We start from the raw sequence: 20,064 nt of genomic DNA, 5'->3' as shown, positions 1-20,064 counted from the left end.
AGAGACACAGGACTGGAAAGCTTAGATACATTAGTAATGCAGAAAACAGGCTTGTGAGCTCAGATACATTGTAGTACATGTGGGAACAGCTTTGGAATTTTAGATACCTTGTCATATAGAAAAAAGTTTAGAACACTTAGCTACAGTTAGATTCAATCTGATGCAAAGAACAGCTTTGTTAGCTTTGATACGTTAAATATGCTGGGTGTTGTAGTTCCTCAAGATGCATTGCATGGAGGACAGCTATTGGCGTAGATTTAGTGATATAGAAAAAGAAGCATGGTATAACAGAAAAGGTAGAACACTGCTCATCATGGAAATGGGGAGGAACCAGAAATCCCAGCATGCACACAGCATACACAGCAGTGGCTTCTGCTCTTAGCCTGCTGACCCCAGATCTCTGGATTTCATATATTAGACTCAGAATTAATAGTGATGAGCGAGCGTGCTCGGTAAGGTGTTATCTCAGCATGCTCGGATGATATGTTCGAGTCCCCGCGGCTGCAGATCTCATGGCTGTTGGATAGGCGCAGCACATGGAGGGATTGTCTAACACACAGGTACTCCCCACATGAGTGAAGACCTTATCCGAGCTCGGTTCTCTCATCACTAAAAATTAATAGTCCACATTTAGGACTACAACCCTCAACGTATCCACAGAGGCAACTGAAATATTACCTAGACTGGAACTAAACCTGTATGATGGACCTGTGGCTACTGGGAGCCGCATGAGGCTAATATAACGGTATTGGGGAAAGCGTCACACGTGACTGCGGTATTAGGGGGCATTTACGTTGGGGTGACATGCGGCATTAAACAGCGACACGTTTGCTGATCAGAGGGGGTCTCGTAGCCTCCATATACAGGACCACACTCCTCCTATGTACAGAACTATTACTAATAGATCGCTTAGTGCGCAGAGGCAGCCATTGCTCTCGGCAGCACATGTCCTATTTGCACTGGATGATGTGCTGCCAAGAATGATCATTTTTAATCAAGCTCAAAAATTATTTCACCCAAACGAGCCTGTTTACACTACGAGTGTTTCTAGGAATGTTCGTTCATCCATTATGGTCGGAGCACCACCTGAGATCAGGAGTAGATGTCCTATAGATCAGACCTTATGAATGTCTGGTGCCATGTCCACCAGCGCTGCACCAGGCTTACCACGATGGGAGCAGTAGTCCTAGTTACCCACAAGGGATACCGACAATTACCTCTACAATGATTAGGATAAACTACCTCCATTGTTTCAGCAGTTCCCCCCAAGGGCACAAGTAGTTTAAGACCAATTTTACTGGTTTGTTGGGACGTGACCCGCCATACACCAAGTATATCTACAGCAAATATACAGGGGCGTCTCACAAAATTAGATAATCAAAAAGTTAATTTATTTCTTCAATACAAAAAAAATAATGAAAAGTGTTTATTTCTGTTAATGTTGATGATTATGGCTTACAGTCAATGAAAACCCAAAAGTCATTATCTCAGTAAATTAGAATACTTTATAACACCAGCTTGAATAGTGATTATAAAATCCGAAATGTCAGCCTACTGAAATGTATGTTCAGTAAACGCACTCAATACTTGGTCGGACTCCTTTTGTATCAATTACTGCATCAATGCGGCGTGGCATGGAGGCGATCAGCCTGTGGCACTGCTGGGGGGTTATGGAAGCCCAGGTTGCTTTGATAGCAGCCTTCAGCTCGTCTGCATTGTTGGGTCTGGTGTTTCTCATCTTCCTCTTGACATTACCCTATAGATTCTCTCTGGGGTTAAGGTCAGGCGAGTTTGCTGGCCAATTAAGCCCAGTGATAATGTTGTTTTTACACCAGGTATTGGTACTTTTGGCAGGGTGGACAGGGGCCAAGTCCTGCTGGAGAATGACATTTCCATCTCCAAAAAGCTTGTCAGCAGAGGGAAGCATGAAGTGCTGTAAAATCTCCTGGTAGACGGCTGTGCTGACTTTGGTCTTGATAAAACACAGTGGACCTAGACCAGCAGATGACATGGCTCCCCAAACCATCACTGACTGTGGAGACTTCACACTAGACCTCCAGCAGCTTGGATTGTGCCCCTCCACTCTTCCTCCAGACTCTGGGACCTTGATTTCCAAATGAAATGCAACATTTACTTTCATCTGAAAACAACACCTTGGACCACTGACAACAGTCCCGTTCTTTTCTCCTTGGCCCAGGTAAGACGCTTCTGGCGTTGTCTATCGGTCACGAGTGGCCTGACAGATATTGTCCATGTTGGGATTTGAACCCAGGACCCCAGCGCTGCAAAGCAACAGTGCTAACCACTGAGCCACCATACAGTGCTAACCACTGAGCCACCATACAGTGCTAACCACTGAGCCACCATACAGTGCTAACCACTGAGCCAACATACAGTGCTAACCACTGAGCCACCATACAGTGCTAACCACCGAGCATTCATACAGTTCTAATCACTGAGCCACCATACAGTGCTAACCACTGAGCCACCATACAGTGCTAACCACCGAGCATTCATACAGTTCTAATCACTGAGCCACCATACAGTGCTAACCACCGAGCATTCATACAGTTCTAATCACTGAGCCACCATACAGTGCTAACCACTGAGCCACCATACAGTGCTAACCACTGAGCCACCATACAGTGCTAACCACTGAGCCACCATACAGTGCTAACCACTGAGCCACCATACAGTGCTAACCACTGAGCCACCATACAGTGCTAACCACTGAGCCACCATACAGTGCCAACCACAGCCACCATACAGTGCCAACCACTGAGCCACCATACAGTGCTAACCACTGAGCCACCATACAGTGCTAACCACTGAGCCACCATACAGTGCTAACCACTGAGCCAACATACAGTGCTAACCACTGAGCCACCATACAGTGCTAACCACCGAGCATTCATACAGTTCTAATCACTGAGCCACCATACAGTGCTAACCACTGAGCCACCATACAGTGCTAACCACCGAGCATTCATACAGTTCTAATCACTGAGCCACCATACAGTGCTAACCACCGAGCATTCATACAGTTCTAATCACTGAGCCACCATACAGTGCTAACCACTGAGCCACCATACAGTGCTAACCACTGAGCCACCATACAGTGCTAACCACTGAGCCACCATACAGTGCTAACCACTGAGCCACCATACAGTGCTAACCACTGAGCCACCATACAGTGCTAACCACTGAGCCACCATACAGTGCTAACCACCGAGCATTCATACAGTTCTAATCACTGAGCCACCATACAGTGCTAACCACTGAGCCACCATACAGTGCTAACCACCGAGCATTCATACAGTTCTAATCACTGAGCCACCATACAGTGCTAACCACTGAGCCACCATACAGTGCTAACCACTGAGCCACCATACAGTGCTAACCACTGAGCCACCATACAGTGCCAACCACTGAGCCACCATACAGTGCTAACCACTGAGCCACCATACAGTGCTAACCACTGAGCCACCATACAGTGCTAACCACTGAGCCACCATACAGTGCTAACCACTGAGCCATGTGCTGCAATATGCAAGAAAGAAATATGAGTCAGTACCGAACCATTAAAAAACATTATAGAAAAAAAGTAGCCATTCTCACCAATCCTTTTTTTTTTGTTTGTTTCAATGAATGTCAACAAACCATCAAATTATACAGTTTTCTTGATGCTCAGGTGACATCACATACACTTATACCATGGCGCTCTCTCTGCAAAGTAACACCTCAATGTATCAGTGTCATCAATCACTTGCAAGGCAGTAATCTTACAAACTGGAAACAACTCTTGTCCTATTCCAGGAAAGTACATAAATAAAAAATCTGTTTTACATCTGCTAACATTACATAACAGAGGTAGCTCTTGTTTTTCTTCAATACTTTGGCTACCTGCAGCCTCCACTAGAGGGAGCTCTGTGCATCGTGAATGTATATTGAAGACACAGTGCCACACACAGTATGCAAAAAGCTCCCTCTAGTGGTGACTACAGGCAAACAGAATTATAGAATTTTCATCTATGTGGCAAAATATTAGATTTGGAGCTCTATATCAGCGAAATAGAACGTTTACCCTAAAATAATGTATAAAATTAATCAGAACGGAGTGTTGGATGGGAAAAGACACAGCATTGTTCACTTTATTATACAGACACAAAGTATATTATACCTGGGTAATCCCTTTACCTATCGCACCTGACTTTCCCATAAACTATAAAGTGTTTCAGTCTCAGGAGCCGTGGAAGAGTCACATAGATAAAACATTGTGCAGGAAACCCGAGACCTGGATGAGAGGTAACCAGAGCCGGACTGTAAGCAAAGCGATGACGTGAGGACTGGGCGCAGAATTATTCCATATCCAGCCTCGCGGCACAAAGTCCTATACAAAGCCACGGTGCCCAGAGGCATCAGCTAGGAGGTGACTGTACGCCACAGCCAAAGGCGGCACTTACGGGAAAGAAATTGATCGTTCGAGCCTGGAGATCTGCGCCATCAGGAAATACGGCAGTAGGAAAATACTGGGAGGTTTTACCGGTTTCATGCAAAGCTGAAAAAAAAAAAGTGAAATTACGTTGTACTCGCCCCATCCATCAGAGTGACATGTCAGAGATAAAGCAAGTGGATGATGGTGGATGACAAGGCTAATGTGAGCGGGCAAGGAGCCAGCATTCACCATGACACTGTCAGTGCAGGATCTGCTGTAAGATGAGCAGGAAAAAGAATATAAGACTCACTGACACACAATACAACAAAACCCCAAAATGTATATTATAGATACACTATATGGACAAATGTATGTGCCCCCTCCACATTGCACCCAGAAGTTTTTTCTGAACTCCCATCCTACATCCATAGACTGATGTGGAGTCGGCCCCTCTGCAGAAATAACGGCTCCCGCTCTTCTGGGAAGGATAGCTATGAGATTTCGGAGGCCTCTGTGGGAATTCTTGCAGCTTCATGCAGCAGAGAAGAGCATTTATGGGGTCAGACACTGATATTCGGGAGAGGCCGGGCTCACAGTCTGCGCTCTGGTTCATCATAAAGATGTTGGATAGGGTTGGGGTCTGGGCTCTTCCCACCAAACTCCCACTTCCATGTCTGTATGGAGCTGGTGCATTGGGCACACTGATCAGGAACAAAACAGAGTCTTCCTCAAACTGTTCCCAGAAAGCTGGAAGCTACAAATGTCCCGAATGTCTTGCTTTACACCACTTCATCCGACACTCAGCATTGTGCTTGGTGATGTGCGGCTGCATACAACTGATCGGCCATGAAGCTCCCAGCGGGCGCAGTGTTTGTCCTGATGTTAATACCAGAGGAGGAGGTCTGGACTCTGCAGTATTGGGGTCAGCACATCTTTGGTGACTTTTCTGCCCCCTGCTCCTCAGTACTCGGCCCCCCGCTCTGTAACGTTAGATGGTCTCCACTGCGCTTCCTAAACGCTTCCACTTTTGACACTTTTTCATGTTTGCTGCCAGCTAGTCTACCATCACATGCCCGATATACTGTAACACATGAAGATCGGCCTCCACAGTTGGTGTCACTAAGTAATTGGGCGGATACAACATTTAATGATAATGTACCCACAGATAATATACTACCTCTCCTCTCAGAAATGAGAATCTGCAGAGTCTGGGGGCTGTACTAGTTTACAGAGGCTGATTTTTGGCTTTATTAGTTTAAGAGAACTGGTTTGAGGAGTGGGGTCTGTATTAGAGTCTAGTCTGGGGTCGGTTTTAGGTTAGGGGGTCTGGTCTGGGGTCGGTTTTAGGTTAGGGGGTATGGTCTGGGGTCGGTTTTAGGTTACCGTTAGGGGGTCTAGTCTGGGGTCGGTTTTAGGTTAGGGGGTCTGGTCTGGGGTTGATTTTAGGTTAGGGAGTCTGGTCTGGGGTCGGTTTTAGGCTAGGCGGTCTGGGATAGATACTAGTTTAGGAAGTCTGGTTGGAGGTCGGTATTAAGTTAGGAAGTCTCATCTGGGCTCGGTATTTATTTAGCGAGTCTTGTCTGGGGTCAGTTCATTTAGCCAGTCTCATCTGGGGTCGGTAATAGTCTAGTGATTCTGGTTTGGGGTCGATATTAGTGTATGTAGTCTGATCTGAGGTTGGTATTAGTTTAGGAAGTCTCATCTGGGGTCCGTATTAGTTCAGAGTCTGGACTGGGATCGATATTGGTTTAGGGCGACTGATATGGGGTTAGTATTAGGTTAGGGGGTTCGGTTTATGGTCAATATTAGTTTAAGGGGCCTGGTGTGGGGTCGATATTAGTTTAGGAAGTTTAGTCTGGGGTCAGTATTAGTTTAGGGATAGTGATGAGCGAGTATACTCGTTGCTTGGGTTTTCCCTGAGCACGCTCGGGTGATCTCCGAGTATTTATGACTGCTCGGAGATTTAGTTTTCATCTTGGCAGCTGCATGATTTACAGCTACTAGCCAGGCTGAGTACATGTGGGGGTTGCCTGGTTGCTAGGGAATCCCCACATATACTCAGCCTGGCTAGTAGCTGTAAATCATGCAGCTGCTGCGATGAAAACTAAATCTCCGAGCAGTCATAAATACTCGGAGGTCACCTGAGCGTGCTCTGGAAAACCCGAGCAACGAGTATATTCGCTCATCACTATTTAGGGAGTCTGGTGTGGGGTCGATATTAGTTTAGGGGGTTCGGTTTGTAGTCAGTATTAGTTTAGGGAGTCTTGTCTGGGGTCGGTTTTAGGTTAGGTGGTCTGGTCTGGGGTCAGTTTTAGGTTAGGTGGTCTGGTCTGGGATTGATACTAGTTTAGTAAGTCTGGTTGGAGGTCGGCATTAGGTTAGCCAGTCTCATCTGGGGTCGGTAACATAGTAACATAGTAACATAGTTAGTAAGGCCGAAAAAAGACATTTGTCCATCCAGTTCAGCCTATATTCCATCATAATAAATCCCCAGATCTACGTCCTTCTACAGAACCTAATAATTGTATGATACAATATTGTTCTGCTCCAGGAAGACATCCAGGCCTCTCTTGAACCCCTCGACTGAGTTCGCCATCACCACCTCCTCAGGCAAGCAATTCCAGATTCTCACTGCCCTAACAGTAAAGAATCCTCTTCTATGTTGGTGGAAAAACCTTCTCTCCTCCAGACGCAAAGAATGCCCCCTTGTGCCCGTCACCTTCCTTGGTATAAACAGATCATCAGCGAGATATTTGTATTGTCCCCTTATATATTTATACATGGTTATTAGATCGCCCCTCAGTCGTCTTTTTTCTAGACTAAATAATCCTAATTTCGCTAATCTATCTGGGTATTGTAGTTCTCCCATCCCCTTTATTAATTTTGTTGCCCTCCTTTGTACTCTCTCTAGTTCCATTATATCCTTCCTGAGCACCGGTGCCCAAAACTGGACACAGTACTCCATGTGCGGTCTAACTAGGGATTTGTACAGAGGCAGTATAATGCTCTCATCATGTGTATCCAGACCTCTTTTAATGCACCCCATGATCCTGTTTGCCTTGGCAGCTGCTGCCTGGCACTGGCTGCTCCAGGTAAGTTTATCATTAACTAGGATCCCCAAGTCCTTCTCCCTGTCAGATTTACCCAGTGGTTTCCCGTTCAGTGTGTAATGGTGATATTGATTCCCTCTTCCCATGTGTATAACCTTACATTTATCATTGTTAAACCTCATCTGCCACCTTTCAGCCCAAGTTTCCAACTTATCCAGATCCATCTGTAGCAGAATACTATCTTCTCTTGTATTAACTGCTTTACATAGTTTTGTATCATCTGCAAATATCGATATTTTACTGTGTAAACCTTCTACCAGATCATTAATGAATATGTTGAAGAGAACAGGTCCCAATACTGACCCCTGCGGTACCCCACTGGTCACAGTGACCCAGTTAGAGACTATACCATTTATAACCACCCTCTGCTTTCTATCACTAAGCCAGTTACTAACCCATTTACACACATTTTCCCCCAGACCAAGCATTCTCATTTTGTGTGAGGTATTAGTCTAGTGATTCTGGTTTGGGGTCGATATTAGTGTATGTAGTCTGATCTGAGGTTGGTATTAGTTTAGGAAGTCTCATCTGGGGACGTATTAGTTCAGCGTCTGGACTGGGTTCGGTATTGGTTTAGGGCGACTGATATGGGGTTGGTATTAGTTTAGGGGGTTTCGATTTGTGGGCAGTATTAGTTTAGGGAGTCTGGTATGGCTTGGATATTAGTTTAGGAAGTCTAGTCTGGACTTCGTGTTAGTCTAGTAATTCTGGTTTGGAGTCGATATTAGTTTATGTAGTCTGATCTGAGGTTGGTATAAGTTTACGAAGTCTCATCTGGGGTCCGTATTAGATCAGGCCGTCTAGTTTGGGTAATGTGTTAGTTTAGGGGTCTGGTCTAGTGTCTGTATTTATGGGTATCTGAAAGAGCATAAATGGGGGCATGTCCTACATAAATGGACAGGACATGAGATTAAGAAAAATAAACATAAATAACCCTTCCTCGAAATCACCACCGACCCACACCATAACCCTTGCTCTGTCCCTATCGTCCAAACCTACTGGCATCACATTTAATAGCGACCATATAAAAAAAAGGAAGTAGCGTTACACTGCCAATGAGTAGTGCAGAAAAAGTTTGAAAAACTTTTGCTAATTTTAAAATAATCTATTCTACTGTATATTTTTATGGATTTCATTGTGTATGGAGAGATCTCTGGGGAAATGTGACATAGATGAGATTATGGGTGAAGGGATATTTCCGATTTGTCAGTCAACCCACTGAAAAAAAAAACATTAGAGTCTTGTTACGTAAGAACATGTCACCAGGATCAGTCACATCTGCAATAAATTTTCTATTTCGTGCTTTCAACCCATAATTTATTGAAAGAAGGGCCTGACGCAGGATGTAAACTGTAATTCAATTTTATTTTATTTTTTTTAGTTTGACATTTTCAGATAAAATATCATGCAATCTGCCAGTGTATCATACATCTGTCATAGACTAGTAACAGCTGGAGTCATATCCTGGGGGGGGGATTCCTGCAAGACCCTCTGCAGCCAGAATAGTATGAAATTAGTTACAGATCAATCTGTCGGCAAAATGCAAAAAAAAAAAAAAAAAAAGTTCTTTATAGAGCGACTTTCTGATGTTTCCTTACGTTAGATCTTCAAATCTGAAAATGACGTTTCCTTTATTTTATTCCCGAAAATGAATGCTACGATACACATACACGTGACACAATCACAATCGGACATGTAAAGCGCTACAAAAAGCTTCTTCATCTATTCCAAACGATGAATATTGGGGGGGGGAGAAAAAAAAAAAAGTTTGTTTCTAAAAGAAAACAAAACATATATACATTTACAAAATTAAATACACAAAAAAAAACAGAAAATTAAACAGATTTTGTAATTACAGTGCGAGTGGATAAAGTCATTTGAAATCGATTAAATTTATAATGAATAATTTAAATAAATAAATAAATTAAAAAAAGGTAAACATTTTATTTTTATTTTTTTCTTAAAGAAATTCTGGGGGGAAAAAAAATGGCTTAGAATTGTTTGATAAATTCCCATAACTTCTTGCAATATTTAAAAAGTGAACGCATTTTAAAGAGTTGACTTAAGTTTGTGGCGGTAACAGTTTATGAGGGTTAAATTCTTGGCTTTAAAAAGGTTTTGTCCAGGATTGTGCTTTACAAAAAGAGCGTCACCCCATGGGTTGTGTGTAGTACTGCAGTTTGGCTCTATTTAAAGGGATATTCGGACTCCGCTCACTTCTGAATAGGAGTGCGGTTCGTGATGTCACGTCTACCGCTACCAGTAGAAGTGAGCGGATCTGCAATACCAGACACAACCTGTAGGTGCCGTCTTTAGGAAAACCCAACTTTACTTTTATACTTCTGTTCAACTCGATGAATTTCCAACTCTGAAAAATATTTCACGATGAACCAGAAAATCTGACTGGCTGATCAGATACTAGCATCGATGGTGAAAAATCAAGAGTTGTCTTTCCAATAGGCCACAAACCGAATTCTTAGGCCGGGTTCGGAGGTCCTTAGTATGGTGGCAAATGCCCTGAGTCCTTATACGGTTCTAAGGAAGCAAATTTAAGGCCCCACATACACATCAGATAAAAGTAGACTGAACCTGTCGACTTTGACTGGACTGGTCGAATATCTAACTTCTATTGGGGGAGGGGTGGGGGGTCTCGCGACTTTCCCCCCTATAGAAAATAGAAAATATCATGGAAGAAAAGGATCATACAGATAAAATTTCATATGGCCGATACTTTTGTTTTCAGGGGAGATAAGCCGCATCCAGAGCAGCAATATTTAAAAAATAAAATATTTAAGAATTAAAATTATTCTTTAGAATTTAGCAATACAAATACCCAAGTGAAAATGATTAAGGTTTCTACATCAGATATTTGTTCCTTAAAGGGGAACTTTCACTTGATTTTTTTAAAAGTATACTGAGTAACTGCTCCAATTGCCGCTACTCCACTGATTCTGGAACAGTTTTTCTTTTTCTTCTGTGCCCCTCCGTTCCAAAGTTATGACCCCCGGAAATAAGAAGTGTGAATTTTTCCTTCATGTGGGTGGGCGTGTACCACAGGGTTTCTCTGTGGGCGTGGCCGTACTTTGATTGGCCAGGAACAAGAGAAGAAAAAGCAAACGATCACAGAGAAGTTCTGTGGTAGGAGAGGAAGTTGACACCATTATTATGGGAGGGCGTAACTTTGGAAAGGATGGGCGCAGAAGAAAAAGAAAAACTGTTCCAGAATCAGTGGAGAAGCGCCAATTGGAAGAGGTGCTCAGTTCTAATTTTTAAAATCTGGTGCAAAAGTCCTCCTTAAAGGGACTACAAAATTGATGGCCTATCTTCATTATCTCTGATAATTAGCAGACTGATGGGGCAGCATCCAGGCACAGCTCTGTACTTTGACATAAGGAGCCGTGTCTCTCTGACGCACTGAATCTCTTTCAATCAGTTGAATGTTGGGGATGCTGAGATTCGGATCCATAAAGCTCGACTCTCCCATACAAATGAAACTCGGCGCTCCTTATGAGAGAGCCGCTGTCTGAATAATCTGCCATCGGCTCATCTTCCTGTCAAACAAAAGGATCAGCTGCTGAAATTCAACAGGTCGGATCGCTCTCCCCCAACATTATTTGTTGGGTTAAAGTCTGGAGACCCCTCAACACGTTAGATGGCCGTCCCATCCCTACGAAATTGGAATTGGTGGGTTGGCTGACTTTAAAGTGCAATCTTAATCCTAAGGATCTTTCTTGTAGTCCTGGAGCATCCAATTAAAATTTTTAATGGCTGAGGGGGGAGGGGAGGGGGAGTGTTTTAATTTATTTTTTTTTGCACCTCCCAAAAAAATATATAATTCCATTTCCCCTCTTATAACGTCATGGGGTAGACTTGTACCTGCTTTATATGTAGTATAAGCTTAATTTACATTAGAAATTAATATAAAAAAACCTGAAAATATTCACAAAAAAATTCCAAACAAACAAATAAAAAAAAAAAAAAAAGGATACAAGAAATTATTAGAATATTGTAGACCAAGAGCATATAGTACAGGACAAACCCTTCCACCAGTTTCCACTTCTTTCACTGCAAACGGTCTAATATAAGTCCTAAGTTCTGTAGGTAAAGGTACGGACTCTAGCGTTGGCAGTTACTTGTTTAGGAAACTTTTTTTGTGTTTTTTTTTTTATTTTTAAACTGGCACATAAGGGTTAGAAAGAAGGCATAAAAGTCATCTTTGTAAATGGTGTCAAGCGTCCCCTAGTGAAGGGCTTGATGGATACATTCATATCTCTTTTGCAATGTGCTTGGAAAATTAATAAATAAAAGTATCACGCTGTGACCGCGAATCTATATCCCGAGGTTCCATAGCCGTGAGTCAATATTATGATGTTTGGCTGATAAAGATGGGGTTGCCCATAAAATCGTCCGCCGTCCTCCACTTTAACACATCCTTACGTCGGTTACAACGTTACAATATTAACCCATTGTAAACAACTGTAAAAGGTGCCAGGTTCTGAGATTTCAGCAGCCAATTAATTGTTAGTCACCTTAAATGGGACAATTATTTTTTTTTTTATTTTACTTAAATGCATGATTTGGGTCTAAAAATAATTTTTGCAGTTGGGTTTCATTAATAATTTTGCACCGTTTCTAGAGTTCCTGCAGAATGAGTTAACTGAGAATCCATCAGTGACTTTGTTCTGACAGTCTTAAAAGAGAGCTCTTTTTTTTGGAAGTCTCTTGACTGATTTATGACCATAGACCACATCAAAGTTGAAAGTGTAACGAAAAAAAAAAAAAGAGCATGTAAAAGCCCCAAAAAAGGGATTTAAAGGGGAAGTCCAGTTAAAACTATTCTATCACTTATCCACAAGGTAAATGATAACTTTTTAAATCGTTGAGGGTCCGACCGCTGGGGACCGCACCAATAAGCAGAACGGGGCACTTTTATCCCAGTAAAAAATATAAGCATAATACACATTCATAATTCACATTAATTCCCTATGAGGCTGCCAAGCGCTGCGCTCTGCTATTTCCACAGCCCCATAAGGAATGAATGGAGAGGTAGTCGCTCGTCCGAATGTCACGCCATCCCGCAACGTGGATAAAAATTCCCTGATTGTTGCGGGTGACAGAGTTCATGTATTTGGAGCTAAATCATTTTTACAATTAGGTTTCGTTAAAAAAAAAAATGTTATAATAAGGCTTTTATAAGCTCTTCAACCTTGATGTGGTCTGTGGCCAGCTGAAAGAAGTTTAAAAAAAAAAAAAAAAGATAAAAATATTACAAGCTGATCAATCTCATCTCACTGACAGATTCTCAGTTAACTCATTCTACAGCCTTTAATACACAGTGTAACAAGAGGCAATGGGAGGAAAACATTTTTAACTAAACCCAATTGCACAAACGATGTTTTAGCCTAAAATGCATACAATTAAGTAACAACCTCATTTAATAACTTTATGACCCAATAATTAGGCCATCCGACCCCATCAGAGGGTAAATACTTCACCCCGAAAGCAAATATGGAACAAAACAACAGCACCTAAATTGGCGGTACAGCCGGTTACTTAAGGTCACAGCGGCAGAATTGTGGAAATGAACATGTTCTGTACATTACATAGGCGGAGAGAAGCATGACTCTGGACATGGACGACGCTGGAGGAAGTGTGAGAGTCAGGGCTGGTTTTCATGATTGTAAAGAGCTCAGAAAGGTGCGACGACATGTGTACGACCGGCGAGCGTGAAGTTGGAGGCGCCACATGCTTAGCGATGATCTTCTCATCTGTTGGGAGACAGAAAAGCAGGTTTCATTATGGACGGAGCTAAAAGCCGCTGTCCGAGATCTCCAACAGATTCAATGTATATTATATAAACCATGCAAGATGAGAGGAAAGAAGGAAAATTCCGCGGTGGCAACAATGTAGCGAGTTTGGATTCAGCGTCTCTTAAACTCTTATATATGCCCCAACAGAGCCTAATTTTTGTTGATTATTTTTTTTTTTTTTGCCTTAAAGGCGCATAAATTGCAAATTCTGCTACTTAAACATCTACTGTAGTAGATGTACTGGGAGCTGATAAGAAACATGCCTATAATACACGTTTTAGCAGTGAAGTTGCACTTTTAAGCCTTCTGTAAATGAGGGCACCTCAGTGCACCCTTGGTGTGACCAACGTCTCGGTGCACCGTTCCGCCCTCTGTATCTTGATTGACAGCGCTCGCCATCTCACACCGACACTGGAGGAGTCCAGCGGGGAGCACGCCGTGTGGGTGAGGGACACGCTCTGATCTCTGGCTCCTGCCAGTCTGTGGTTGCTGTTCGCTTCAGAGAATAGTTGGAACATACCCGCTCCTACACCGAGTGCACGCTGCGCTCCTGCAGTGTCGGTATATACCCCTCTAATAGCGCCCTTACTGCTAGGATCTGTGAACAGGAGATCCATCATGGCTCCATACTTGTTGGGCGCCAGAGTCAGTGAGTGTGACTGTGATGGAGCTTAGGCTTTTGGGGTCTCCGCACCCCACTGTGCTCCTGTGCGAGCCCCGGTGGTAGAGCCGTCTGTCTGGTTATTACAGCTAAATATTAACCAGGCAGCCATCAGAGATTGCACTGAGCAATTACTAATCCAAACTCCTCTCCCCAGGGAGAATTAATAAGGAAACACTCCGACCAGTGACCTGAGATCGGCATGTGATAGACAAGGTCCAGGGCGCACAGACTAATGCACCCGCAATGGACAAGGAGGTCATAACCAGGGGGATTCAGGTAACTGCCAGGTACGGCTGAGCCACAGGGACCGTAATCCTCACCTGAAGTCACACCTGCACACCATGGGGGCAGGGAACTAGCCATTTATTTATCCCACTGAAAATCATTAGATATGGCTGATAACAGAGAACACTATTGAAATTACAGCTCAAATCCATTCAAGTGAATGTCGAGGAGCTGCAACATCATATACAGTTCAGAAATATGGGCAACATTAGTTCTGTAAAGATTAGACCCTACAGACCCTCTTATTCCTTTTAAGGCTTCATATCCCTTGAAATTGGCAAATACCAGAATAAATTATTTATTAATTTCACTTCAAGTAACAGAACTACTTACTAAAGAGCACCTTTCAACAGGTTTTTGCCAATTAACCTGAGAGCAGCATGATGTAGAGATAGAGACCCTGATTCCAGTGATGTATCACTTACTGGGCTGCTTGCTGTAGTTTTGATAAAATCACAGTTTTATCAGCTGGAGATTATCACTAGAGGACTAGTTAAACCTGCTGACAGGTAGTCCTCCATATTCATGAGCTCTGTACAACCCCGCCCCCACCACTGATTGACAGCCTTCTGACAATTACACAAAAAAGCAGCCAATCAGTGATGTGGGTGGGGTTTTACAGAACTCAGCATTCAGAGAGATGCTAGATCTGCAGCAGATAAAACAGGGAATTTATCAAAATTGTAGCAAGCAGCCCAGTTAGTGACACATCGTTGGAATCAGGGCTTCTGTACCTACATTTTACAGCTCTCAGATGGGGTAGCAAAAATCTACTGAAAGATTCCCTTTAATGTTAAAATGCTGGCTCAGAGATGACGTATCTGAGAAACCCATCTACACCTTTTAATAAAACGGGTTGTCCGGTCATCAGCTACTTTTGGCCACATTCCGACTAGACTGTATCACTTCAATACACTTGCATTGAGCTAGGCCAGCTACAGTCTAGTTAGCACGTGACCGCACGTATGGAAATCACGTACTTGCAGTTACGCGCCCACCGCCATCACTGGAGAATCGTCACAGCACACAGTGCGTACGATGTGGGGATTTACAAATCCGTAGTCACATAAAGTGCCGGACAACCCCTTTAAAGGCATAAAATGAAAAAAACTTTAAGCAATCCTGCCGCCTAGTGGTCCTATGTGGTATAAAAGAGTTAAGGTAGGCGAGACTGATATCCTCTTTTGGCACCATTTTACAGTTCATATATAATCTACATCATGTTCATTATTTTTGTGGATTTTATGCGGATTTCCCAGTATATTATGGCATTTGGAGTGTCTGGAAAAAAAACACAAAAAATCCGAAAAAAACGCGCAAAAAAGCAAAAAATACGCAAGCAGAATTCCTGCGGAAAACCTCAGGTTTATCTCAGGAAAATTCTGCATGCATTCCGGACGTGTGCACATACCCTAATGGTTGACGTTTCAGACACCTAGGGCCATCATTTGTCTTTTTGTTGCTTAATAATCACCAATAATCACGTTTCATTCATTTTGCAAAACATAAAAAGGGTAATTATTTTGGTATTTAATAGTTTTTGTGACTTTAGAGCAAAAAGTCGCATGTTCTGCTAAATTGTGGCAAATATTCAGTGTGTACAGAACATCCCTTCACGGTGACAAAAATTTATATACGGTAATATATATATAATTATTATATATATATATTCTAAAAAGATAAAAACAAATAAAACAGTTTTTAAAAATGGTAAAAATTAAAGGAAGAGTTAGGCGCAAATGAAAAACAAAGACGAAAACCGCCCAAAACAAGACAAGAAAAGCTGCAAGTGCAATAATGGATGGGACCCGTAGACTTACTTGTCCTTTATTTTGAGTGATGGTAGTAAGATGAATGCACGGATCCGCCTCCTCGGATGGCGTGTACAGCGGTAGGAGAGGATGCTGGGTAATGTCCGGGGCGAATTGGTTTTGCTAGAATAAAACACAAAAGCGTCTAATTATCATAAAGTCGAGCTGCCGACGTCACCGCCCAGGAAGGCAACAACGGGTACAATAGTTATTGCTGATACTTATTTCCACCTCCGATCACAACCGCATAAATCCGCCATCTACGGTCACAGTGAGATCTGCTCAGTGATAGATCTGGGTGTTACCACTGGTTTGCGGCGTCGGTGCTCACCAATCTGGGCCGTGTGCACTCTCCGCGCCATGTTCTTCGCCCTCACTGCTTCCTTGATGCGGTCCACCTCCTGCTGGTATCGCTTGCGGTCCCTCATGGCGTTCTCTTTGGCTTCTTTTAGAGCGCCTTCCAAAGCCTTAACCCGCTCAGCTGTGGCCCGAAGACGTTTCTCCAACTTGGGAAGTTCACAGCGCAGATCTGCGTTATCACGGACTAGCTGCAAGAAAAAGCCAAGAAATTCACTGGAGAGGATATGACGCGTGCGGGGCAGTCTCGTGCCATCAGCGCGCGCGGGGGAGGCTCGTGGCATCGACACGCGCGGGGGAGGCTCGTGGCATCGACGCGCGCGGGGCAGTCTCGTGCCATCAACGCGCGCAGGGGAGGATCGTGGTATCGACGCGCGCGGGGGAGGCTCGTGGCGTCGACACGTCCAAAACTTGCAGGGCAAAATATGGTAAATAAGGGGCCAGAGATGAATCTGATTTCTGTAGGTATACTGCTCCTGTGGCCAGGCTTCAAAAGAGACCGCGTTTTTTATTACATGCAGCGATGCTGTGATATTGCTGTATGTAACACAAGAGATCAGACGATCGCAGCTTCAACTAACAATAAAAATGAAAAGAAGACAAAAAAAAACCAAAATAGTTCAAATCACTCCATATATGAACCAGATCAGTAAACATCATTAAAAAAAAAAAAAAAAAAAAATCAAGAAAGTAAAAAAAGTTTTTGATCACGACAATACCACAAAAAAAAAAAAACAGAACTGGAGAGGATCTGCAAGGAAGAATGGCAGAGGATCCCCAAATCCAGGGGTGAAAAACCTGTTGCATCATTCCCAAGAAGACTCATGGCTGCACTAGCTTAAAAGGTGCTCCTAATCAATACTGAGCAAAGAGTCTGAAGACTTATGACCGTGTGATAGTTCAGATTTTCCTTGTTAATAAATTTGCAAAACTTTCTATATTTCTGTTTTTTTCAGTCAAGATGGGGTGCAGAGTGTACATTAATGAGAAAAAAATGAACTTTTTTGAATTTACCAAATGGCTGCAATGAAACAAAGAGTGAAAAATTTAAAGCGGTCTGAATACTTTCTGTACCCACTGTATATACAGTATATGGCACAGGATCCACCATCCACAATAGGTGATGTCACAGCTCACCTCCTCCTCATGTACAATGACTGATAGCACCTCTATATACAGTAGATCACACAGGATCCACAATCCACAATAGGTGATGTCACAGCTCACCTCCTCCTCCTGTACAATGACTGATAACACCTCTATATACAGTAGATAACACAGGATCCACCATTCACAATAGGTGATGTCACAGCTCACCTCCTCCTCCTGTACAATGACTGATAACACCTCTATATACAGTAGATAACACAGGATCCACTATTCACAATATGTGATGTCACAGCTTACCTCCTCCTGTACAATGACTGATAACACCTCTATATACAGTAGATAACACAGGATCCACCATCCACAATAGGTGATGTCACAGCTCACCTCCTCCTCCTGTACAATGACTGATAACATCTCTATATACAGTAGATCACACAGGATCCACAATCCACAATAGGTGATGTCACAGCTCACCTCCTCCTCCTGTACAATGACTGATAACACCTCTATATACAGTAGATAACACAGGATCCACCATTCACAATAGGTGATGTCACAGCTCACCTCCTCCTCCTGTACAATGACTGATAACACCTCTATATACAGTAGATAACACAGGATCCACTATTCACAATATGTGATGTCACAGCTCACCTCCACCCCTTCCTGTACAGTGACATTTGTCCAGATCAGAGCATGCCCAGAAAATATGTCCATGCGTCTGCTGAAAATAGCGAGTATAGTATGAATCTAATGTTAAGCCTAGTGGCTAGTGAGAAATATCTGAATATTTTTATTTTTTTTTAAACAGACTACTGGAAAAAAAAACTATTAGCTAAATTGATATAAAAATATATTTAACATAAAAATCTGCTTTAAACAATAAGTAATTTTGATGACACATTTCCTTTAAGGCAGGGGTGGGGAACCTCAGGCCCCAGGGCCATTTACGGCCCTCGATGACCTTTTATCAGGCCCCCGGGCAGACTCTCAGGGACCGCATTCTTGGGCAGGGAGGTGTATTTTGATTACAACCCGCTCATTAATGTGGTCTTGCTCTGTTAGCACACACACATGCAGTGCTCACTACTGAACACTGAAGGGCATGCAATGAAAGATTACGTCCAGACCCCAGTGCCAGAGTCAGGATGTACTTTGTGGGTGGAGTTTGTACGGCCCCCGAAGGATGGTATCAATATCCAAATGGGCCTTGGTAGAAAAAAAAAAAAAGATTCCTCACCCCTGGCTATAAGGTAAGGGGTCGGCTGCAATACCGATCTGCGTTGCTTTCTGGACTGGCGACACCTAGTGGACGTACCATAAACGCGCGCCTAGATGTGCTGCGCTGCGGATCATCGCGTATAACAGCTCGTCAGTCAGCGGCACTCAACTCTCACCTGTTTGTGAACTTTTGTCAGCTGCTCCAGATTGTTCTCCAAGAAGGAGATCTTCTGTTTCTGCGCAGCGCTCCCCCCGGCGTCATCACTGTCCAACTCCACGCTCTGCAAACACAGCAAGAGCTTAATCCAGCAGAAGAAAGGAGCAGAAAACAAACACTCATGGCTGTCATGATGAAGAGCGGAGACAGCGGCCATGTAAGGAAGGTGCCGCTCACACTGCACGGCCAATGTCCAGAAAAATGAAGAAAATACCAATTTTAGAATAAAAACATACCCCACAGTGTGAACAAAGCCAAACACTATAGAAGTGCAGCTCCCGTTCACTTGCATGGAATTTTATGTGTGGTGGTAGCAGAGCAGAGTTTGGGGTGGAGCAGAGTTTGTTAATGGGCTAAATACACCTCAATATTAAGATTTTGCATTCCCTGTGGGGTCACCTGTAAACTTGCTGCATTTTTCTTTAGGGGTTTTGGGACTTTGACATTGATGGCAAATGGAAAATATGGTGGAAAACACAAACCTTCTTCACTCTGGTGGTGAGATCCTGAACAAAGAGTCTGCGCAGGTTGTGTAACGTCTGGAGTTCCCGAGCCTACAGAGGAAAGAGTCAGACATTCTGGGATTATTACATATTAGGAGCATATTAAGAGAGGGAAAACGGGGAGCTGCCCTGATGTGACTAATGGGGGGGATAATAATAATAATAATCTTTATTTTTATATAGCGCTAACATATTCCGCAGCGCTTTACAGTTTGCACACATTATCATCACTGTCCCCGATGGGGCTCACAATCTAGAATCCCTATCAGTATGTCTTTGGAATGTGGGAGGAAACCGGAGTGCCCGGAGGAAACCCACGCAAACACGGAGAGAACATACAAACTCTTTGCAGATGTTGTCCTGGGTGGGATTAGAACCCAGGACCCCAGCGCTGCAAGGCTGCTGTGCTAACCACTGCGCCACCATGCTGCCCGCTGGGGGATGATGTAGGGCTTGTAATAGGGAGTAACCCTGATGTAACTAATGGGGGTAATGATGTAGGGCCTGTAATAGGGAGTTACCCTGATGTAACTAATGGGGC

General features: G+C 43.3%; 1 protein-coding gene across 1 annotated transcript in view; it reads right to left on the bottom strand.

The window, feature by feature from the left end:
* Positions 1-8,891: 8,891 nt before the first annotated feature.
* KIF5C (kinesin family member 5C) overlaps positions 8,892-20,064 on the bottom strand; it is a 41,032-nt gene continuing 29,859 nt past the window's right edge. Inside the window, exons 22-26 of the mRNA XM_069732892.1 lie at positions 19,503-19,574; positions 18,980-19,084; positions 16,447-16,663; positions 16,125-16,238; positions 8,892-13,313 (exon numbers count right to left, since the gene is read on the bottom strand). Coding sequence (XP_069588993.1) covers positions 16,132-16,238; positions 16,447-16,663; positions 18,980-19,084; positions 19,503-19,574 — 501 coding nt within the window. The 3' untranslated portion in view covers positions 8,892-13,313; positions 16,125-16,131. The remainder of the gene's footprint in view (positions 13,314-16,124; positions 16,239-16,446; positions 16,664-18,979; positions 19,085-19,502; positions 19,575-20,064) is intronic.

Source organism: Ranitomeya imitator, chromosome 7, assembly GCF_032444005.1.
Source record: "Ranitomeya imitator isolate aRanImi1 chromosome 7, aRanImi1.pri, whole genome shotgun sequence".
Classification (NCBI taxonomy): Eukaryota; Metazoa; Chordata; class Amphibia; order Anura; family Dendrobatidae; genus Ranitomeya; species Ranitomeya imitator.
This window is presented reverse-complemented; position numbering and strand designations above follow the sequence as displayed.